General features: G+C 40.6%; 1 protein-coding gene and 1 non-coding gene across 6 annotated transcripts in view; both read left to right on the top strand.

Annotated features, from left to right (window-relative positions):
• Positions 1 to 22,793, top strand: part of CKAP5 (cytoskeleton associated protein 5) — a 56,446-nt gene extending 33,653 nt beyond the window's left edge. For 4 of the 5 annotated variants that reach the window (XM_065636330.1, XM_065636331.1, XM_065636332.1 and 1 more), the window contains exons 25-45: positions 335 to 529; positions 1,168 to 1,303; positions 2,802 to 2,890; positions 3,707 to 3,817; positions 4,101 to 4,226; positions 4,905 to 5,054; positions 5,474 to 5,677; positions 6,896 to 7,031; positions 7,695 to 7,888; positions 9,758 to 9,930; positions 11,087 to 11,260; positions 11,700 to 11,820; positions 12,515 to 12,694; positions 12,973 to 13,160; positions 13,555 to 13,630; positions 14,123 to 14,311; positions 14,438 to 14,575; positions 15,118 to 15,201; positions 15,292 to 15,451; positions 17,338 to 17,492; positions 18,665 to 22,793. In XM_065636330.1, coding sequence (XP_065492402.1) covers positions 335 to 529; positions 1,168 to 1,303; positions 2,802 to 2,890; positions 3,707 to 3,817; positions 4,101 to 4,226; positions 4,905 to 5,054; positions 5,474 to 5,677; positions 6,896 to 7,031; positions 7,695 to 7,888; positions 9,758 to 9,930; positions 11,087 to 11,260; positions 11,700 to 11,820; positions 12,515 to 12,694; positions 12,973 to 13,160; positions 13,555 to 13,630; positions 14,123 to 14,311; positions 14,438 to 14,575; positions 15,118 to 15,201; positions 15,292 to 15,451; positions 17,338 to 17,492; positions 18,665 to 18,919 — 3,234 coding nt within the window. In that variant the 3' untranslated portion in view covers positions 18,920 to 22,793. The remainder of the gene's footprint in view (positions 1 to 334; positions 530 to 1,167; positions 1,304 to 2,801; positions 2,891 to 3,706; positions 3,818 to 4,100; positions 4,227 to 4,904; positions 5,055 to 5,473; positions 5,678 to 6,895; positions 7,032 to 7,694; positions 7,889 to 9,757; positions 9,931 to 11,086; positions 11,261 to 11,699; positions 11,821 to 12,514; positions 12,695 to 12,972; positions 13,161 to 13,554; positions 13,631 to 14,122; positions 14,312 to 14,437; positions 14,576 to 15,117; positions 15,202 to 15,291; positions 15,452 to 17,337; positions 17,493 to 18,664) is intronic. The other variant, XM_065636334.1, reaches the window with a different exon arrangement.
• On the top strand, positions 11,870 to 11,980 carry LOC135989966 (small nucleolar RNA SNORD67). The gene has a single exon (XR_010606358.1). It is a non-coding gene; the product is annotated as a small nucleolar RNA SNORD67 (small nucleolar RNA).
• Positions 22,794 to 23,689: the final 896 nt, after the last annotated feature.

Genomic DNA, 23,689 nt, shown 5'->3' with positions numbered 1-23,689 from the left:
TGAACTGGAGGTGTTAATATGTTTGAGGCAGCTGAAATTCTGATGCTAGTTTCAAAAGGACAAAACAGCCCATGCAGTCCTAGCAAACCAGGCTCCAAGTTTTAAGTTAACTGCATATTAACATACTGTACTGGATTTTTTTTTATTTTATTGCTGACATTAAAGTTGATGTTGGTTAAGGATATTTGTCTGAACAAATGTTCGTATTTGGAGTGGTGTTTTTCCTGCTTGCACAGTGGCATGTGAAGGACCACTGTTCAGGCTCTTGTGGCCTGACAGAGCATTGTGAGCACTCCTTCAAAACTTTTTTTTTTTTCTTAAAACTTTCTTTCAGCTTCTTGGTTGGTTGGCTGAGAAGCTGCCTACCCTCCGTTCAGTTCCTTCTGACCTGCTCTTGTGTGTGCCTCACCTGTACTCCTGCCTTGAAGATCGAAATGGGGATGTGCGTAAAAAGGCACAGGATGCCCTGCCATTCTTCATGATGCATCTTGGCTTTGAGAAGATGGCAAAAGCCACCAGCAAGCTGAAGGTATTGCTGTCACGAACATAACGTGACCTTGAATGAGTGGATATTAACAAATCACGCTCACAATCTCATGACATACTGTCTTGAGTCATGTAAGCTAGTCTGCATTGAATATTTTCAGGGGGGCTGAAAATAGCATCAGGAGGCTGTGAGTTAGAGCTTTCTCTGCTTTAGAAGGAATGCTGCCACCCCAGGTTTATCACTTCAGGAGCTTGATATTTATTCAGTCTGCTTTTCTTCTGAAAAAAATCTACCCGCAGATGGCTTCCATACCAGTTACTGTTCAGCTGTGTGCCTTTGAACACATGCTTTAAGATGGCTTCTAGCAATTTGGTGAATCTTGTGGATCCCTGAGTGCTAAATCACTGTTAGGGCATTTCATTAATGTCATAGAGCTGCTCACCTGGAACAAATTGCTGGTTCACATGTTTCCCATAGGTTTTGCAGAAGAAACTTAATGGACTCAGAACAGCAATACTTGAAAACATCGATCTTTTAAATAAGTGTCCTGGAAGACACTAACCAGAGAATAGCTTGTTTTAAACTACTGTCGTTTTCCTTGTCTGTGACATGTTATTAGTAGTCAGTATCACTAATCTTTCCAAACTTATCACTTCCCCCCTCCTCACTCTCTTCTCTAGCCAACTTCCAAAGACCAGGTACTGGCCATGCTTGAGAAAGCCAAAGCCAACATGCCAGCCAAACCAGCTCCGCCTGCTAAAGCATCTTCCAGAGTGGCAGGGGGAGCAGCTCCAGCCAAATTCCAGCCTGCCACAGGTAACCTCTCTCAAGGTCTGGGAAATGACTGAGAAAAAGGGTGGTTTTCTTTTCCCTTAAGAAATTGTATTGATGTAAAATAGCACTTTAGTGCTCGTTCATGTTTTTGAGAGCTGTGGGTTCTGTAAAATTGATTCTCTAGGAAGGAGTTTTATTTCCAGGATCTGAGCATGGGAATTAGTGGACTAGATTAAATCTGTACTGTTAAATTTGATCAAGATGGTAGCTTGATTATCTGCAGGGAAGAGCTTTTAGTTGTATATGGATGATACTAACTGCAGTATGCTATTGTAGAATAAATTACATGTAGATCGAGAAGCAAGGTATTTTAAAGATAACTTTCAGAACTACATATTTTAGGCTACCTCTGTGATTTGGACTGATAGTAAAAACATTGCTTCATAGATGCAAAGGTTATGTCCTTGTGCAGTATTTGCTCTATTAACAACCATTGTTGTGGTTTCTTTTTGTGTTTGGTTTTTTGTTGGTTTTTTTTGTTGTTGTTTTTGTTTTTTTAATGTGGATACACTAGAAAGTAAATGAACATACAAACAAAATGAGTTAATAAAGTTTTAGTTCTTCTCTGTTTCTAAACTAAGTGGACACGTATGGATTTCATGCTTTGCAATTCTGAAAATGTATCCTTGCAGAGAATCATTTGATTAAGTTTGTGTTTGCTCATATGCATTGTGTGCATATATGTGTGGAAACAAGTGAATAGTCTTATACATCTGTGGTGTGGAACTCAAGTTTTCAGGTATTTGGGGAAGCTTTTTGACATGGCAGAGGAAGAAAGATACTTAGTAGAAGGAGAGGAGTTCAGCATAGTTGAGGTTATAAATAGCTGTGTGATCCTAGTGAGTTTTGTTTGCACTTCTGGTCTTCCTTGCGATTGAGTCGACTTCCAGTGCAGGAGGGTTTCTTCCTTTCCACACAACCATCTGTCAGCTTCTCTTTTTGAAAAAATCTGCTTGGTACTGAAGCTAAAACCCGTGGACTAGAGGCATTTTTTTTTGTGATATTAGTCTGATTTTAGCATAAATTTGTTTTAATGTTACATTAATTTTTATCTGGACTATTTTCCCAGTGTAGTTCACTGTACAGCTACCAGAATGCTTATGCTGGTGTGGAAGAGAGGGTAGTGGGATTAGGGTACAAGTGATTCGAAGAAGCAGTCCTGCCTTATCTTTCTGGGGCTGGCTTGCCTGCTCAAACTGGGTGCAAATGCAGCTCTAGACATTGGCTCCACAGTATATGTGTGTGCACATTTTGAAATTTGTTAACAACAAATTTGCTAACATATTATGATCTTAATTATGAAAACTTTGTATACTAACATGAAATTCAAGGAATTTCTTTTATGGTTCTAAAATCTTCAGACTTCTGTGTGTAAGCGTATTGTGTCCATGAACAGTTTTTCTTCTGTCCAAAGAATGGAGAACTATGCTGACCTAAAATCAGTTTGTTGGTAACTTGAAATGGTCTGTTGTTTCTCCAGCACTTGCTGAAGATTCAGGGTCCAATACCATGGAATCCAAGCCTGATCCCAAAAGAGCCAAAGCAGGAGGAGCCTCCTCTAAAGCTAAGGTATGTTGATTCTATTTTGTAAAAAATCAGTTCAATGAAGTTGGTAGCTGTAGTTCATTAATGTATTATAGGTAGAAGAGTATAACCCTTGCTAAGGACTGCTTTTACTGAGAATCTTCATGCCTGTCTCAGTCCTGAAATGACAAATGTTCCTGTATAGTTTCCTGAACCACTACTTTTGTTGTTACCTATTCTTAAAGCTTGTGTTGTCAAAAATGTGGTCTTGTGAGCAGCTCAGTACACGTTCTAAATCTGCTTGGCCTCCCTGATTTTCATGCTGTTGATAATTCATTCTTACCATTGCAGTTCCAATGTTATACTTTGAACAGTATTTTTGACCCCATGTATCAAAAGAAATTAATCTCTCCTTTGCCATGTGAAGGGTAAAATGTTCTGTCACAAGTGCAAAAACAGAAGAAAAATGCTTAAATGCATAGTAATAATCTCAACCGATTACATTAGAATTTGTGGTTAGGTTTTTCCTGCTGGTTTGTGTTAACAGTATTTTTTATTTTGCTGTTAACTTTAAAGTTTGTTCTATGTACATAACTTAAAAAAACCCAAACTGTTCTACAGTCCTGTTGCCTCCATTGCGTAAAGTAGCGCTGTAATGAGTACATTTGATGTAGGTTCAGATCTGTGGCAGGAATGAGCGGAACAAACCTTGAAGGAGGTTGTAGTTTTGCCTGAGCTGATGTAGTCTTCCATTGAAACTCGGAATGCCTTTGCTGTGAACACTTTAAAAGGTTTGGATTGGTAACTCCTAAGAGTAAATAGCTGTGTAACAACAAAGCCTTTTCTGTGGCTTATTTACAGCAGTCAGATGTTAATAGCAGTATGTCCAAGGGCAATACCAGCCTGTCCAAAGCTAATACAAGCCTCAGCAAAGGCAATACCAGTCTGACAAAGAGCAAATCTATCAAACAGGTACCACACTGGGTTTTAGGGATGCGTGTGGGTGACTAGCACACTGGTTGAGTGATGCGTCCTGTTTCACAGGGTGCTACTGCGCACGCTGTCATGGGTATTGCTTCCACAGCAACAGAGCACATTCTTTTAAAATTCTAATCAACAGTATTCTTCCAGCTTCTCTCTGGCTCTTGTACACATAAGCAGCATGAGGTTGGCTGGTATCTAATGCTTGCAACTGCTTGGACTGAGGCAGGTCTATAGGTCTTGTGTTGCCTGTTAATACTTTACCCTTTTTTAGGGTGTCCAGGGGAAGAAAGTGCTAAGCAAGCCTAATTTGAAGGAAGATGATGATAAATCGGGTCCTATTTTTATCATAGTCCCAAATGGGAAAGAACAGAGGATGAAAGATGAGAAAGGTCTGAAGGTGAGAAAAATCTGAATGTTATTCGCAAGTTTCAAGGAGAGTAATTCCAGCGCATTCTTTTTTAATTTAAAATTGAACGTGCTGTGGCATGAAAGTCTTAGTCTTTGTCCTTCCCTTGGTTTGATTATCTAGTTCTTCAGTTGACTTTCACAGGCCAATATTTGGTTTACTGGGGTGTTTATCTTCTGATTTCAAAATTTTGTGCATTTATACACTAATAAAAACAAAAGGACTTTTTACAACTTCATAGTGATGGTCTTCAGTTGTGAAGTATCAGCAAGTTTTTACCTGAAAACGGCTGACTAATTTCAGAGTTCTAGGATATATTGTAGATGCTTTAATATACTTATTTTGAATGGCCCTGCTTACCAAGTTTGTCTTTCATAGGGAAATTTTATTACTTCTATGCTTGTTATTTGTAACTTGCTAGTAAATAGACCTATCTATAGCTTTAAAACATCAACTTTACGTAATAATAATAATTAATATAATGGCCTAAAGATAACCATTACATATAGAAAAAATTTCTCATGTAAGCCCAGGTGAACAAACACCACTGAATTTTTCCCATTAATTGAAAACGGATTCTAGAACAGAATTAAAAGGGATGCAATTTACAGATTCTTTCAGGAAGAAAAGGTGTTGCTTGCTTTGACTCCCAAATGTTGCCTTTTACAGGTGTTAAAGTGGAATTTCACTACTCCCCGTGATGAATATATTGAGCAGCTAAAAACTCAGATGTCCAGTTGTGTGGCCAAATGGCTACAGGATGAGATGTTTCATGCCGACTTCCAGCACCACAACAAAGCACTGGCTGTTATGATTGAGGTGAGTTTGGATCTGTGGTAGTAGATGATGGTGTACAGAATTATTCTCCACTATGAAAGATTGTATTCGAATTTAAACAACAACAAAAAAAATCCAAATAGGAATTCTCTGAGAAGCCAGAGGCGGTTGTTCTGTGAAGCTAAAACCTTAACATACACAGAAATGATTTTTCAGAGGAATGATGAAATTGGTACGAATATTATTTCTTGGGAGAAGGGAAAATTTCCTCACTGGAGACTTTTTAGAATTTCAGAAAGCTGTGTAAGTTAAAAGTGAGTACTTATGATTCTAAGAATCAACCAATAGATGTAGATCATCTTATCAGGCATAGCTTTTCCTTATTCTCTGTTCTTTTCTTGAACGGTGTGTTTCATTTTGCACAACTTCCTTTTTTTTTTTTTTTTCTTTCTTTCTTTAAGCACTTGGAGAGTGAAAAAGATGGAGTCATCAGCTGTCTGGATCTGATCTTAAAATGGGTTACCCTGCGGTTCTTTGATACCAACACAAGCGTTTTGATGAAAACACTTGAATACCTTAAATTGCTTTTCAATTTGTTGGCTCAAGAAGAGTATCACCTTACTGAAAATGAAGCATCCTCTTTCATCCCATATCTTATCCTAAAGGTACAGTTCTTTGTACAGAAACTAGCTATTTTTTATGAGGAATATACGAGGCTACCATCAAACACTGTAATATGTGCATTCCAAATATATGGTGAATGGAGCTAAATCCGGTTGGCAGCCAGTCATGAGTGGTGTTCCCCAAGGCTCAGTATTGAGGCCAGTTCTGTTTAATTTATCAGAGATCTGGACAAGAGGATCAAATGTGTCCTCAGTATTTGTATATGACACCAAGTTGGGTGGGAGTGTTGATCTGCTGGAGGGTAGGAGGGCCATACAGAGGGATCTGGACCAGCTGGATCAATGGGCTGAGGCCAGTTGTATGAGATTCAGCAAGGCCAAGTGCTGGGTGCTGCACTTGGGTCGCAACAACCCCAGGCAGCACTACAGGCTCGGAAGAGTGGCTGGAAAACTGCCTGGTGGAAAAGGATCTGGGGGTGTTGATCGACAACTGGCTGAACATGAGCCAGCAGTGTGCCTGGGTGGCCAAAAAGGCCAACAGCATCCTGGCTTGTATCAGAAATACTGTGGCCAGCAGGACTGGGGAAGTGGTCATCTCCCTGTACTCAGTGCTGGTGAAGTTGCACCTCAACTACTGTGTTCAGTTTTGGGCCCCTCACTACAGGAAAGACATCAGGTGCTGAAGAGAGTTCAGAGAAGAGCAACAAAACTGGTGAAGGGTCTGGAGAACTAAGTCCTGTGAGGAGCAGCTGAGGGAACTGGGGCTGTTTAGCCTGGAGAAAAGGAGGCTGAGGGGAGGGAGACCTTGTCACTCTCTGTAACTACCTGAAAGGAGGTAATAGTGAGGTGGTGGTTGTTCTCTTTCTTTCCCAAGTAGCAAGTGATAGGATGAGAGGAAATGACCTCCTGTTGTGCTAGGGGAGGCTTAGATCAGATATTAGGAAAAAATTCTTCACTGGAAGGGTGAAACATGGGTAAAAGGGTTGAAAACATTGGAACAGGCTGCCCAGGGAAGTGGTTGAGTCACCATCCCTGGAGATGTTTAAAGGACGTGTACATGTGGCACTTAAGGACATGGTTTAGTGGTGGATTTGGCAGTGTTAGGTTAATGGTTAGACTTGATGGTCTTAATGTTTATTTCCAACCTAAATCATTCTATGATTCTGTAATGCATATTTGCCTTCAAAAGCCGTTTACCGAAAGGGTTTTTGCATTGAGGATAATTCTGGCTTTCTTAACATTATTTTACTACTTTATTAGGTAGGAGAACCGAAAGATGTCATCCGCAGGGATGTACGTGCCATTCTGAACAGGATGTGTCTCATCTATCCAGCCAGCAAGATGTTCACTTTCATCATGGAGGGGACAAAATCCAAAAACTCAAAACAGCGTGCAGGTGGGAAATGGCATCATGAACTGGGAATTGCAAAGTACTTGAAATTGCTTTAGTTTTTTTATCTTGAAAAACCTAGTGTATAATGTTTGGTAGATAGTAAGATTTGGTTTTGTAGAGCATGTTATGGAAATGCTTGTGTTTAAAGGATCAAATTTTAAAGTAGTATCATCTTGCTTTTTATTTTTGGTGTCTTTTTATCTTCCAGAGACAAGCTATCTGTTAATTTGCTGTCAGTATTAAGATGATGAGCCTCCCTTGAGTAGGCTTGTTGTCTTAGTGAAACAGTAATGAAGAGAATGGTGAGAGTACTATTGCCCAGTTGACTAAGGGAATCAGTTAATCTGATCAAGACTTTGGAAAGAAATGTCTCTACACTATACATCTGTCTTAACAGAAAGTTAAATCATATATGTAATATAGCATTGCAAGCTCTCCCCTGTCTAAACTACCTAACTGTGAAGTTACCTGTAACATTGCTCATATAAGGTAATGCAAAATATTTGAAGGCTATAGGGATGACTTACAGCTTTTAGATGCTGTGTGAAGTATTTTGAACCTTTAGTTTACTATTCATCTCAGAAATCACCTGAAAGTATACTGTCATCACTGGGAGAGCTGTTTTCCCAGCAGCTGGAATGTGCATATGTCATTTTCTTCCCTTAGAATGCCTGGAAGAACTTGGATGTCTTGTTGAATCATATGGCATGAATGTATGCCAGCCAACTCCAGGGAAAGCCTTAAAAGAAATGGCAACTCATATTGGCGACAGGGACAACACTGTGCGCAATGCTGCACTGAACACCATTGTGACTGTCTATAATGTTCACGGCGACCAAGTGTTCAAGCTGATTGGAAATGTGAGTGTAACTAGAAACAAGATTTTTTTTTTTTTTTTTTTTAATTATTTTACTCTTTTTTTTTTTCCAAATGCTTACACTTACATAGGGAATTAGCACTGTTTTGCTTGTGGTGGGTCATGGCACATCTTGCTGTTTGTGTCAAGAGCATTTTGTAATGCTGAAAATAACTTGCTACACCATAAATCCTCTAACAATTAGTTGCTTAATTCCTGATTGTGGGATATATAACCTGGATGTTGAATGAAAAACTAAATTTGAAGAAACGAGCAGAACACTGACTTTCATGGGAATTAAATTATTTATAGTCAATGGTATAGGTAATACTTGTGACGTAGAATGATATTTGGGTAACTTATTGGGCCAAAAAAGCTAGTTATTTGGGCTTCATCAAGTACTCTTGGCTTTTTTTATGCCCATTTCCACCAACTGCTTTGCAGTTGCAATCTGGCAAACTTGGTTTGTTTGCATTAATACTGCACTTCGGTGCTTAAGGTCTGTGACAGTACTTTGTTGCTTTTTATTGCTGCTGTTTTGTTCTCTGGAAATCATAGTCAGCCATGTCATCTAAAATGCAGTGAAAGTTAAAGGTGGCAAGACTCAGTTTCCAGTCTCCAGCAGTGGAAAGCTAGTTCACTACGTCATCTACAATTACTGTGCCTAACAGACTAAGTATACCGAATTCTAACCTGAATCAAGAGCTGTTAGACCATTCTTTCCTGTTCTGTTCTCTGAATTTGTGGTCTTGGTAATGTTTCTAGCAGCACTTAAACTCATGGGAATATGATAGATATGCTGATGCCTATACTTATTTTTTCTGTTGTGTTATATGCCATAGTGCATGCAAGCTATTGGAGGAATATTTTATGGAGTACGATAAGCAGGGAAGCAAGGCTGCTTTTTTTTTTTTTTTTTTCCGACTTCCTGAAATGTTGAAACATAGCGTGACTCATTTTTTCTGGTAGCCATCTCCATGAGAATTAATGTTGCATTTTCATTAACATTTTAGATTCTCATCTTATTTTAATTGTTGTTCAGAGTACAGTCTGCCTTCTCCTCAGTGTTGCATGGTCCATTTGCTTTTGGATTTTCAAGGTTAAGAATAGAACTATAGCACCTGAACCATTCAGCCCCTTCTAACCATAGCTTTCTGAGCTTCAATATGGTCCATCTTGTTCCAAAATGCATGGCTTCTCAAGAAAGTTTCCAAATCACAGGGGTGCTGGAGAGTACTTTCCACAAAATCGTCACTGATACTGTTGTTCAAATGTAGTTATTGGTAACCTCCAGTCTTCTAGGTGAGCAGGTAAATATGATTCTTGTCACTGCGTGAGCTGGAGTTGTTCAGTTGGCTTACCTTGTGGTCAGGTTGAATTAAGGGTATGTTCAATAGGTCAGCTGTTAGAAGGACCCCAGTTTCTGTGAGAGGGTCCATAGTGTGAAAGCATTGCCTCGGCTCCTAGTAGGGCATATAGAAGGGTGAGTGGGTGCCTTTTTTTGGTGTATTTTTTGTTTTGTGTGGGTTTGTTTGTTGTGTTTTGTGGGTTTTTTTGTTTTTTCAGCAATGCAAGCAGCAATACATGATACTGCTGCAGTTTGAATTCAAGATGACTTGTTTCTTGGAAATTATGTGGGGTAGAAATAGCTGTATTCAGTTCTACAGCTTGTCAACATGTATTAGATCCTGAAGTATCATCCGTCAGTCCAGAGTATCTCTATGAGATTGCTGCTAGATGGTAGTATTGACAGTTCCTAGCCTTGGTATTAGAGAACTTCAATCTGCAGTAATAAGTGCTATACCTCCTGTTGTTGACCAAGATTTCTAAAATCCCTACAACACAAATTGAGTGAAAGTGTTGTGTGTTACAGCTTTCTGAGAAAGACATGAGCATGCTGGAGGAAAGAATAAAACGGTCAGCCAAGAGACCATCTGCTGCTCCAGTGAGACAGGCAGAGGAAAAACCTCAGCGTACTCAAAACATCAGTGCTAATGCTAGCATGCTGCGGAAGGGACCAGCTGAGGACATGTCCTCCAAACTCAAGTACGTAATGTTATGTTATGGTCTATATCCTGCATAGTGTATGTGCCAATATTGTGTCTGGTGATGTTATTTTAGTTCTTGTATCATCATCTTTGCATGTTGTAAAAGTTGGCCATATAATATAAAACAAAATGTCTGAATCTTTTTTTTGGTCTTGTCTGTCTTGAAATTTTTCTAAATGGTCTTGTGCCTTTTTTCACTGCTTCTCCATGGACAGAATTATGTATCGCACTTATAGGATGTAAGTACTGCCCACAAAACTCCTTGGTAGCAAGGCTCTTGTATCTTTCAGTTTCTATCCTAGTCATCGTTTCCTGATGGTAACAGGCTTACCATGGCCAGTTCTAGGTTATTTACAGGTTTTTGACTTAAAGAAAGAAACCAAAATTACTGGTTTCTGCCAAGGTGTCTATAGATCAAGCTGCAGGCAGGCATGGCACTTCCATGTTAGGTAGCTATTAGAAATACTGAGAGAACTTCCTCTGTGTTACATCAAACTTGATGTTGATTGGACCTTGTTCTTGACTTGTTAGGGCAGACATACAGCACAGAACTGGATGAGCATGTGTGAATAATAGAGCCTGAGGCAACAGTACCAGAAACAAAAAACTCAGAAGCAGTATTCCTTGCCGCCTGCTTGTTACCTTGGAATAAAAGTCCCTGTTCAGAACGCTGTATTAGAACATTTCCTTGAAAAATCTTATATGCAGCACATGTGGTGTGGGATGCTGGGAGTCCTGGGTTCAGATGAGCTTATAAGGTTGCTCTGTACATATGCATTCTAGCCATCATTAAAAAAAAAAAAAGCCACTCATTAACACTATATTCTGTTAATGCTACTTTAAACTGTGTTAGATATCTCTCTAAACAAACCAGTGCATACCTATCACAGATGCCCAAGGGGGGTCTTATGGTGGATTATAAGAGAAGCTAGGAAGGCAAGTAACTAGCAGCTGTTCTTCTGGCCTACAAAAGCTTGTTTTACTAATGGCTAAGGGAAAGGCAAAAGGGGTTATTAGGGGGGCTTGAATAAAATCAGAACTTCAAAATCTGTGGTGCTCTATTATGAGAGCTTTAGGGCTACCAGTGGATGCTAGTGCTAATACGCTTGCCTTTCGTGTATATGTAATAAACATCTCTCTCCTGGTTTCTGTAGCCAAAATCGCAACATGGGCAGTCACTCTGAGACAACACACGCGGTTCCCCGGGAATTTCAGCTGGATCTTGATGAAATTGAAAATGACAACGGTACTGTCAGATGTGAGATGCCAGCACTTGTACAGCACAAACTAGATGACATCTTTGAGCCTGTCTTGATTCCTGAGCCCAAGTGAGTGTAGTTTTAACTCCTCAGTGAAACCAATAGGGCTACTTAAAAACTGTTTTGAGAAGCTGAATTGACCATGCTAATTTCTGCATTCAGACTTGTTTACATGAGAAGGTAGTGTCAGCTGTTTTGAAGAGAAGTGTCAAAGTGATGGTTTGTACTGTTCTGGAATCTGGAGAGCAGTTATTTCTAATTAAAAACCTGAGTTCTGCTTATGTGTTTTCATAGTAGAAGGATCTTGAGTTTGTAAATGCATCATCAATGTCTTTACAAGTAGTTCAATAGACATGTTAAGAGGAATCATTCCTTCCTTGAGTATGCCCTGTGAAGAATGAAATCCTTTTTCCTTGTCTCTAAACTGTCATTGAAATATAACAGCTCATTGTAAATTTAGGGCTATCTCTTCAAAGAGTAATGAATCCCGTTTTCTTCAATTGTTTAGAATCCGTGCTGTGTCCCCACACTTCGATGACATGCACAGTAACACAGCTTCTACTATCAACTTTGTCATTTCCCAAGTAGCCAGTGGTGATATAAATACAAGTATCCAGGCTTTGGCACAGGTAAGAGAATTAAGGTAGCAACTAATCACACTGTACTAAATTATTTGTCTGCGAGAGTGATGAGTTGCACTGTGGTGGAGCAATCATGTCAGGTGACATGGGCTCTGCTCAGAATCTCCCTGATGACAAAACTAAGTGCACAGGGGCCATCTGACTCGCTTTAGCAATAGAAATGCCACTTGGGTGACGTAGAATAGACTCTTAACACAGAAGCACTAAGGGGAAAAAAAAGCGTATCTGTGTTTTGACTATCTGTGCTACAACTTTGAAAAAGCCAGTTAAGCCAGTGAGACTTAACTTTTAAATGTAAACTGTTTCGCAGATCCTCAGCAAAAGAATTGTCTTGCCTTGTAGCTTTTACATGTTTCTAGGGTGGCTTTAACTACATAGAAGTATTTTATCCGAAAGATTTCATAAAGCTATTAATTCCCAAACGCATAATATAGCATTTCATATTTTCATCCGTGTGCAGGATAAGATTGCAGCGCTCTAAAAGATCAATAACTTATTTTATTTGGATTAGCAATAGAAGTCTGTGGCTACTGATTTCAGGTGAAAGCTTAGGATACAAGCATCTTGGCAAATGCATTGGTCAGGGTGAGACCTTTCTTATAAAAAAGTTTTTAAACTATAGTTATTCTGCACTGTTTGCATTGTGTTGACTTGACTTGGGTGTTTTGTTTTTAAATCTTAGATCGATGAGGTTCTCAGACAGGAAGACAAAGCAGAAGCAATGTCTGGCCACATTGACCAATTCCTAATAGCTACATTTATGCAGCTTCGGCTAATCTACAATACGCACATGGCAGATGAGAAGCTAGACAAAGATGAGATAGTCAAACTTTACAGCTGTATTATTGGGAGCATGATCTCGGTAAGGCTTTGACCTAAAAGTTCAGGTGAAGAGCAAATAATTTCTGTGCAGAAGTTGCAGGATAATGGGGATGTCTGTCCAGAGCTGACCTGTACCTCGGTTAGCTTACTATTGAGTCTTATTTATGAAGTTTTGTTCCTAATTGTGTGCTCACCAACACACCTTTTGCTTAATGTTGGTGGGAGGATGTCAAATGGCTTCACAGCGTAGTCTAGAGAAATCCCTATGCTAAAACATTGTATGCAGGGAAATCGTCTAATATTGTTTTGAATTTGTAGCTATTTCAGATAGAGAGTCTGGCTCGAGAGGCCTCCACTGGTGTGCTGAAGGACCTAATGCATGGTCTTATTACATTAATGCTGGATTCTCGGGTTGAAGACCTTGAGGAGGGTGAGCAGGTCATCCGATCAGTCAACCTCTTGGTAGTGAAAGTTCTGGAAAAATCTGACCAGACCAACATCTTGAGGTATACAATGAAAACTGCATGTTTACTACTTCTCTTCACCCATTCTTGTGTGTTCCTTGGATTGCTGAGTTTGTTAGTTGTTCTGCAAGTGAAGAATGCCTGTGGAGTTGTTCAGCTGGCTAATGAAGAATTGTCACCGATGGTCAATGGTGATTGGAATCTGGCTGCACAATGTGCACAGCTGGCGGCAGGCTGAACAAGCCAGCTTAGTGTGATTCTATATGCTTCATAGTTCAGCTGACTGCCTCTTAAACTCTTGTACTAGAAAGAAAGAAAAAGCTGTTTCACATCGTGATGTAAACTACTGGGCTAACCTCAGTCTCTGGCGTGGTTGGCATCTCTTACTGTGTGTAGCACTTTCCCTGTGTAACTATTATATATTTATTCCTTCTAGTGCTCTGCTTGTTTTGCTCCAAGACAGTCTACTAGCAACAGCCAGCTCTCCCAAGTTTTCAGAACTTGTCATGAAGGTGAGCCTGTAGGAGAGGTTTTGGACTTGGTTCAGATATATCAAAAAAAAAGTGGCTAAAACTTGAAATATTTCTTATAACTCTAATTATAAGACTATAGTTAGATGTTACATATAGTGACTTCATGTATGCCAGAAGAGAGCTTAACACCTGCTAATAGTTTACAGAAGTTTGTGTGTACTAATATAAACTCCATCCAGAGCCGTGTGGTCACCTACTGGGCTTATTTGCTTCGGCACTGCACTGTAGATTCAAACAGTTCCAGGCTGGAGCTGGCTTGTATTTTGTCATCTGTAAGGACAGGTGGAGTGAACATGCAAATGTCTGCATTTCAAGCGTGGGTGTAATATTTTCTTTTTTATAATATCCTTTTGTAACTGGAATGATTTACAGACAATATAGATGTTCTTAATGAGGTTAAACCTAAACCTCGTGCTATGTAAATACTTCTTCCTTGAGTTGTCTTGCTTCAAAGTCAGCCTCTTGTTCCAGTGTCTGTGGAGAATGGTGCGTCTTCTTCCAGAAACCATTAATAGCATCAATCTGGATCGGATTCTACTGGATATCCACATTTTCATGAAGGTCTTTCCCAAAGAGAAGCTGAAGCAATGTAAGAGTGAGTTTCCTATAAGGACACTGAAGACTCTGCTTCACACCCTGTGCAAGCTGAAAGGACCCAAGGTCAGAGCAGTCGCTAATCATGTACTTTCAAACTGGATGTTCGTGCAGTCTCTAAAGCTTTTCCTTTTTTTTGGTAATATAATTCTCTTTTTTTTTGGTAATATAATTCTCTTTTTCTCCTTTTAGATCTTAGATCATTTAACAATGATAGACAACAAAAATGAGTCTGAGCTGGAGGCTCACCTGTGTAGAGTAATGAAACACTCCATGAACCAGACTGGAAGCAAAGCTGATAAGGATACGGAAAAAGGGGCTTCTCACATAGTAAGTAATGCAAATGTGTGGGTCATGAGCGGAAATGTAAGGCAATTTATTTAAGAAACAAGCTTAACTTTGTGATTGTGGAATATGAATTAGTAATTGCCTTTTCAACATGCAACTAGTGTTGGAAATGCTCTTCTAGTTTCACTTCTATTTGTGGCTATTTTGGGAACTTGTGGTGTGTTTCTGTTATTACCTGACCAATCTGTGCATACCCCAGGATGAAGTGCTCTCCAGGATATTCAGGGATACAACATAGGGTTTGTACTGCCTGATACAGCATTTGATCTACTAAAAGTGAACCGTACCCAAACCAGGTTTTAAACGCTGGCTTCTCAAAAGGAGTCCTACAGCTTGGTGATGTCTGTACTCTCATGCTGTGTAAAGAGCAGCTATGTAAAACCCTAATCACATCAAGGTTTTCTTTATCTTGGAAGCTCTGTACCCAGCTAGCAGCTCTGAGGGCACTGTGGGTTTGTCTAACCTTCCTTTCATTTTTATTCATTTTGTTTTAGAAGTCTGCTTTTATTTATTTATTTATTTAGGAGGAGAAGGCTTCGAAGGCCAAAGTTAATGATATTTTGGCAGAAATATTTAAGAAAATTGGCTCCAAGGAGAACACTAAGGAGGTAAGTGGTTCTTTCCTGGAAGGAAGAAGGCGTGATGCATCAGAATGGTGTACACAGCAGTTGTAACGCACACAAACTCTTCCCTCCCAGGGTCTGGCAGAGCTGTATGAATACAAGAAGAAATACTCTGATGCAGACATTGAGCCCTTCCTGAAAAACTCCTCTCAGTTCTTCCAGAGCTATGTGGAAAGAGGCCTCCGACTGATAGAAACAGAACGGGAGGGGAAAGGACGCATTGCTGCTTCTACAGGTACACGTTATGGCAAAACTGATTGATTTATGAGAAGCAGACATAGAGAAGTTACATGTTCCCTGGTAGAAACTAGTATTTGCAGATGTTTATGGGTTTCCAAAGCAAGTCACGTATATTCTTGGCACTTATATTGCTTCATGAGGCACCATTTGCCAGGACTCTGCATTCTTTGTTTGCAAGAAAAGATGTTACGACCATCATCACACTGAACGTAGAAAACATCTGAAAGGCTTGGTAAATGAGTGGTTCTAAGTCACGTCCTGTAGCGTGGGTTGAACATTAGCCTATGCTTCATGTGTGTGCTATCAAGAATAGTTTCTGCAGACTACACAGCTCGTTTATAACAGCAGCAGCTGTCAGGTTCTCCTTTTACCTTTTGGTTATTAAAATGGTACAGGAGGTTTTTTGAGAAGAGTATTGTTTACTGTGGATTCCAAGTTTATTTTAAATAACTTGAACTTTTTCTATAGTAGTCTTTGACTACTTTCCAATAAATCAACTTTTTAATTGGATAAACTACTGCAAAACACTTTTTTAGTGAGTCTCTTCATTGTAGATAAGCACAAGTGAGTATTTAATGCAATATTAGGGAGGGAATATGACAAATTATTAGCTGACAGTAAAAACTAATGAACAGTCTGGCAAAACTATCTTTATCTTCAATTTCTTTCACATTTTGATGTTCTGTGAGACTTTAGCCTTTTTTCCTGCTATTATTCCTTCTCCTATCCCTGTATTGTAGATGTCATGGTTTAATCTGAGCTAGCAATACAACCACGATAGCCATTCACTCGCCTCCTCTCCCCCCCAGTAGAGGAGAAAATCGAAAGGGAAGGGAGAAACTTGGATTGAGATAAACACAGTTTAATAAAATAACAAAATACTAATACACTACTAGTAAATATATATATAAAGTAGAAATATGAGATACTCAAGGCAATTCCTCGTGAACACACTGGGCAGCCAGTCCCAGGAGAACAGCACCTGGTCCCAAATCTGATCCCAGAAAGAGAAAAGAGAGGAAAAAGGCAGAAAGGCTCGGAGCCCTCTGCAAAACAGCAAAAGGCCAAACTAAATGACCTGACCAAAACTGCCCTGGCTGCGCCCCAGAGCAAGCAAGATAGAGAGAAAACGGAAGGCCCCAATTCCTTAAATATGAAGCATGAGGCTAATGGGATGGAATACTCTTTTTGATCAGTCTGGATGTCAGTCAAGCCCTGCCCCATCCATGCCATCCTTCCTCAATGCCTCACATCAGTGGGCAGAGCACTCAGAGTGGGCAGGCTCTCAGACCTGAACAACTGAAAACATTAACTCTGTGTTGGGGGTGTTATCTCTTGTTGTCAAACCAAGTCCAAATAATGAGCATGCTACCTATGAAAAAGAAAGGTTTCTAACTGCATGAAGAAAATTAACCCATTTTCAGTCAAACCAGCACAGTAGATTACTGTAGGATATTGGTGTTAGTTTCTTCAGAACCTCCTAAATGTGTTCTGACAGTTGCTGAGTTCTTTCTGTTGGACATCATGGGTACTGCTGATCCACAGCAGCAGCAGCATCTTCTCCCCACCACTGTTGTCTTCAGCTGTCAGCCTCAGCACTACATGTGGAGCTGCTCTGCTGCCTCTTCTAAAGTGTCTCAATTTCTTTTCTTGGTTTTCAATTGTCATTCTCGCAAGGAAATGATATGCCTGTACTTGCAAATGCAAATAGCTTGGTAGTTTATAGGTTGGTTGATTCTTCATTCTGCATCCATTGCATCTTATTTCAAGGAACTGACCAAGAGGCTTACACTTTTTTGATGGTTTTAATTTTCTTTTCTTTTTTTTTTTTTTTTTTTTTTTTTTTACTTTTTTCCTCTCTCCTTTCCCCTCATCTTCCAGGAATTTCTCCTCAGATGGAAGGAACATGTGTTCCTGCTTCTACCCACACTGTATCTTCATCTATAGGAAACACAAATGGGGAGGAAGTGGGGCCTTCAGTTTACTTGGAAAGGTTAAAAATCCTCAGGCAGCGTTGTGGCCTTGACAACGCAAAGGTATTGTACTTGATAACATTTGTAAATCCCCAGGGGAGGCAACTCATTTGCACTTTTTTTTAATGATACAGGTGATTGGTTATTTTCCATTATATTGCATGTCCTAGCTGTTCACTGCATGTCACCATACCTATTATAAATGGCTTTAGACTCATTTCTTGGCCAAGAAGGCTTATGTTGCAGTCCACTTTGTTTGCAGCACTGGTGTACAGGCAGGCTGTTCCTACAGCCCTGTAGTTTGGTATCTTCCTTTGCCATGTAGTGAGTAGGTTCAGATAACTACTGTTCTCTAAAGGTTAACATATATTGACCTCTGAGTTGAATGAGGGGAAAATACTAGATCTTTCTGCTCTGAAGTTACCATAATGAAGACTTTGAAAGAAGTTTTATATATTTTGGGTGCATGGATACTGAGGTAAAGAAATGCTGGATGAGCTTAGTATTGGAAACCTAGTCTGTGGGCCAGCTTTTCTAATAGTACGGTGATCTGTGTGTTAGTAATCTAGTGACAATTACTTAAGTTTGCACTCAGCCACATGAGAACTGGTGTTTGCTCTAGTAACAGACATTTAGGCACATCACTGTTTTAACCTTTAACACAAACTTGTACATTAGCTCACAACTCTGAGAAATGGAAGTACTTCTTAGATGGTAGCAACAAGGTAATTAATGCAGATGGAAGTCTCATATTGGTAAAAGAACAGTGAATTGACATAGTAACTCTTTGGCAAGGTGGATCTTGCCAGTCAGTCCAAGTTTCCTCTTCTTATTCCTCCAGAAAACTCATTGGCTGTTGATGCAACACATAGGCATGGGCTTCCCTTTTGTGGTGGTAGAATTCAGGCTGTTCAAGACTTCAGCAGGCTATCTCAGTGAAACATTGGTCTGCTGTGAATTTTTGGTCTTTAAAGACTTTACTTCCTTTGCGTCCCTACTGACATCAAGCTAAATGTGAACTACTTAAGTGATAGAAATTGAGTGTTGTAGTTAGCTTTGCATGGGTCTGACTTTGGCAACTGATTTCATTGCTGCAGATCACCTCTGTTGTACTGCTCCTTCCTTTTCGTCTATTTTTAGTGCTTGTGAAGATGAAAAGCCAGTGATTATGGTTTGTACTTCTCATACGACTTTTGCCCCTATCTGTCTTAACACTTCACTTTTCTCCACTGTAGCAGGAAGACAGACCACCTCTGACGTCTCTGCTCTCTAAACCAGCAGTCCCTACAGTTGCATCCTCTACAGATATGCTTCACAGTAAGCTCTCCCAGCTCCGTGAGTCCCGGGAGCAGTACCAACATCTGGACCTGGACTCCAATCAGACTCATTCCTCCGGCATTGGAACTACCCTGGCTTCACCCTCTTCTGCAGCAGCTAACATTGATGACTTGAAAAAAAGATTGGAGAGAATAAAAAGCAGCCGCAAATAGGGATGTGAGAGAGACAGCATCACAGTTGCTTGGGCTGTCTTCAGCTTTAGTTTACTAAACTAGAAGTCTTCATAGTTAAATGGCCTCATTTAGGCCTAATGTATACAAACTGGTTTATGTATAATACAGTGGATTTTGGGGGGTTGAGTCATTGTGGCACAAGTATTTGTACATACTCTGCTTCTCAGTGAGCATCTCTTTGACAATAGAAGGCCGTCTGTGTATTAGTTTTAGTGTACAGACCTGTAAACAACCATCCTCTTGCTCAGACTAGTTTCTCATAACTTGTTTTTATTTGTAAAATTGTCTTTAAGATCTTTTCTTAGTTCTTAACTCTTAGAAGACCTTTAGTGATTTCACTTTTAATTTTGTGAATTCTTCTCCATGTAATCCTTGAACTGTTGATTCTGTATGGACACATGGCATGAAGTAACTAATTTAAGCGTCTTTTGTAAATAAAGTTTGCATTAACTATACCAGCCTCTGTAGGAACAGTGGTGACTGCTGGTTAGAGAAGTCACTCTCTATTTAAGAATGTTAGTGACTGGACAGCTAGAAACTGAACTAAGCTATTGACATGAACCTTGGGTTTTGGAAGATAAGAAAGCTGAGTGAATATATACTATTCGTGGGTGCAGTCCTGAGACTTTGCACTCTTACTTCCGTGAGCAGTAGTGCATTTTTCATATAGTTGCACTTTTTGTTTTGGAATATGTTTCTGTAACTTGAGAGTAAGTTGAGAATATTTAGTTTGTTGAAATGCTTATTTTAAATTGTCTAGTCCTTGTGATGCCTCCGCCCAGATTAAGCATAGTCCCATCTGTGTCCAAATGCTTTCTTGAAGGGAGCCTGCTGCTGTGACATGGAATAGCTTAGCAGTGATGTACAGGCAGCGGACTGGAAGGGCAGTCTTTCATGTGCAGGTAGACCTCACCACCACATGCTTTTTGCTCTTAAACATCTGATCTTAGCAAACACTACTGTTTTGTATAACTAAGACACCTGGTAGTGCTAGTGTGTGAAAGCTGTAGCTGCTGCTTTTTTTGTTGAGCCTTTTCCAGCAGCTACAAGTATGAAGATTAAGACATGCACTGTGTAGCCTTTCTAGTCCTTTCATCTCTAGGGAGGTGGTGTTTTTTCCACCTTACTACTGCACTTCCATGTGAGAGCTAGTTGGGAACATCAGTTGCACATCTGTTCCGTAGCTGGAACAGAGTTATTGAAGAGTTGGACAGGCAGGCTTAAAATAGCGCACTTCTGCTATAGATTCTAACGTGTTCCATGTAACTGCTGCTTTTGTTGTTTGCTCTGTGGACCAGCAGTCTCTGCATTAGGGCCGTTACTGAAACTATCTTGCCTGATTACAGTAAAAATGTGGCTTTAAAATAGTACCTGTACAACAGAGCTATGCCAGAGCTTCTGCAAATTGCTGAAATCTTCTTTTCATGGGAGCCCCAGACTGGGGTTACAGTTGATGTAGTACTGCTTGGTGCTTCTGGCGAGTTTGTACACTGTGATAGCAGGTGACTTGTGAGTGTTCTCCATCCTGTGTTAATTGACATGATGCCATTCATTGCTCCACCACCTCAATTTGGTAGTTGCAGTCTCCTCACCTAACCTGAAGTGGGCATGCACTTTCTTGTGGAACAGAGCTGTATGGCAAGTGGAGGTTTGGCCCGTATTGGTAAGTGCTGAGGTTTTGCACACTTAAACTGGGGTTGCTTGTGGATAATTTTGTGTTGGCTGGCACTAGAGTTACTGCCACTACCTCTCAATTACCAGCTGCTTTCTGAAACTTAACTCACATTTAAATTAATCCATATGTTCCTTTACCATGTCCAGCAGATGTTCCAAAGAGCTATTTGTTAATTAGCTCAGGATGTTAAAACAGGAATGCCTGCAAACCTGCATACAACTATTTTAAATTTGAAGCTGAATTAGAAGTGAAGTACAGGAATAATTGAGTGGCAGAAGATATAGTTGCTTACTATGAATGAGTTTTTGCCCTGTGTGTCTGTAGTGTTTGGTTGGACTCAATATCCTGGGAGTTCTGAACTAAAACTTGTGCACATAAATTAATAAAGCCTAATATTTAGCCCAGACAATATTTAAATAACATTAAACTGAATTTTAAAAATGATTCCTCTGTATTGTTTGTAACAAGTCATCATTAACAGTGACTTACTCCAGAAGTTGTATGGTCCTGGTTCCCCTCTTAGATATGCAATTTCTCACAGATATGAGATAGTGGTGAAAGAGTGAGGCTGAAATATTAAACATTAGAGGGCTAAGCATTTTCAGTGTTTGATGCCTGTGGTTATCAATTGCTTTAAGCAGTGTGGAACTTGAGCACTTGAGGTTTCTTTCTTCAGATGTCTTTGAGACATTGTTTTTATGGGATTTTTTTATGGGAAAATTGAGCTGTCTTTAAGTAGGTTCCCAAATGAGGCATCTTCAAGGAGGTGGCTGAATAACTTTGTTTATATCCAACTGATTTCAGATAGTTACCTTTACCGTCACTTTAACACAGTCACTCTGCTGCTTAATACTCTGTGTAATGCACAACAAAATGTTACTGTTGCTTGTTTCTGTTTCTTGATGGCACTGTGAATGAGAAGTTTAGGAATATGATGTCATAGGGAGAAAGGACAGCTTCCAAATCTCACAATGATGATTTTCAAAGAAAACTGGGCTGAACAAATTGGCTAATCAAGAATGCATGTTTATTCCTGTACTGCTGGCTCCTCAGTGGTCCACAAATTGCTGCTAAAGAGGAGTTCATGAAAAAACTGAAGCTGCTTTTGGAGGTGATCTCTAAACAGGCTTTATAAGACAGCCAGACAGGTGCAGTGCAGGATGTTTCCACTGGAGGCTCTTTGACAATGACTGTATGAATTGCTTCCTTCTGAATCTTACTATGCAGGTAGAAAATATACTTTGAGGACCCAGCACCACCTGCCATGTAGAAAGTTACTGGCATATAGTAATGGAATTGCTACTTAACATATTCAAGCCTGTGTTCCTCTGTAGGATGAACTGCATACAGCTGGCATCTGTAACTTCTTAAGATGCTGACCTTGCAAACAGTGGTGCTGGTATTTGTTGGCTGCTGTTGTACTGAGAACAATGCCCATCTTATCAAAACAGGTTATAGTTGCTCTACTTTTGACATTGGTGTTTTGCATAATGCCACAGTTAGTGTAGCGTGACTATCTCCAGCCAGATTATCTTGGCTCCATTTCTAGAACAGAGGATTAGTTGACTTGAGGTACCAATTAAGCAATCTGGACATCCATAAATCCATGGGTCCAGATGGGATGCGTCTGCGGGTGCTGAGGGAGCTGGCTGAAGTCATTGCTGGGCTACTCTCCATCATCTTTGCCAAGTCTTGGGAAACAGGAGAGGTGCCTGAGGACTGGAAGAAAGCAAATGTCACTCCAGTCTTCAAAAAGGGCAAGAAGGAGGACCCGGGTAACTATAGACCAGTCAGCCTCACCTCCATCCCTGGGAAGGTGATGGAACAACTTATCCTTGACACCATCTCAAGGCGTATCAAGGATAAGAGGGTCATTAGGGGCAGTCAACATGGCTTCACCAAGGGGAAGTCCTGCTTAACCAACCTCATAGCCGTTTATGAGGACATAACCAGGTGGACAGATGATGGCAAAGCACTGGATGTGGTCTGTTTTGATTTCAGTAAAGCATTTGACACCATCTCCCACAGCATCCTCGCTGCTAAACTGAGGAAGTGTGGACTGGACGATCGGGTAGTGAGGTGGACTGTGAACTGGCTGAAGGAAAGAAGCCAGAGAGTTGTGGTCAGTGGGGCAGAGTCTAGTTGGAGGGCTGTATCTAGTGGAGTCCCTCAGGGGTCAGTACTGGGACCAGTACTATTCAATATATTCATCAGTGACTTGGATGAGGGAATAGAGTGCACTGTCAGCAAGTTTGCTGATGACACCAAGCTGGGAGGGGTGGCTGACATGCCAGAGGACTGTGCTGCCATCCAGCGAGACCTGGACAGGCTGGAGAGTTGGGCAGGGAAAAATTTAATGAAATATAACAAGGGCAAGTGTAGAGTCTTGCATCTGGGCAGGAACAACCCCAGGTTCCAGTACAGGTTGGGGAATGACCTGTTAGAGAGCAGTGTAGGGGAAAGGGACCTGGGGAGACAGCAGGATGACCATGAGCCAGCACTGTGCCCTTGTGGCCAAGAAGGCCAATGGCATCCTGGGGTGGATTAGAAGGGAGGTGGTTAGTAGGTCCAGAGAGGTTCTCCTCCCCCTCTACTCTGCCCTGGTGAGACCGCATCTGGAATATTGTGTCCGGTTCTGGGCCCCTCAGTTCAAGAAGGACAGGGAACTGCTGGAGAGAGTCCAGCGCAGGGCAACAAAGATGATGAAGGGAGTGGAGCATCTCCCTTATGAGGAAAGGCTGAGGGAGCTGGGTCTCTTTAGTTTGGAGAAGAGGAGACTGAGGGGTGACCTCATTAATGTTTATAAATATATAAAGGGTGGGTGTCACGAGGATGGAGCCAGGCTCTTCTTGGTGACAACCAATGATAGGACAAGGGGCAATGGGTGCAAACTGGAACACAGGAGGTTCCACTTAAATATGAGAAGAAACTTCTTCTCAGTGAGGGTGACAGAACACTGGAACAGGCTGCCCAGGGAGGTTGTGGAGTCTCCTTCTCTGGAGACATTCAAAACCTGTCTGGACGCTTTCCTATGTAACCTCATCTGGGTGTTCCTGCTCTGGTGGGGGGATTGG

The sequence above is a fragment of the Caloenas nicobarica genome, chromosome 5, assembly GCF_036013445.1.
Source record: "Caloenas nicobarica isolate bCalNic1 chromosome 5, bCalNic1.hap1, whole genome shotgun sequence".
In the NCBI taxonomy this organism is placed as follows: Eukaryota; Metazoa; Chordata; class Aves; order Columbiformes; family Columbidae; genus Caloenas; species Caloenas nicobarica.
This window is presented reverse-complemented; position numbering and strand designations above follow the sequence as displayed.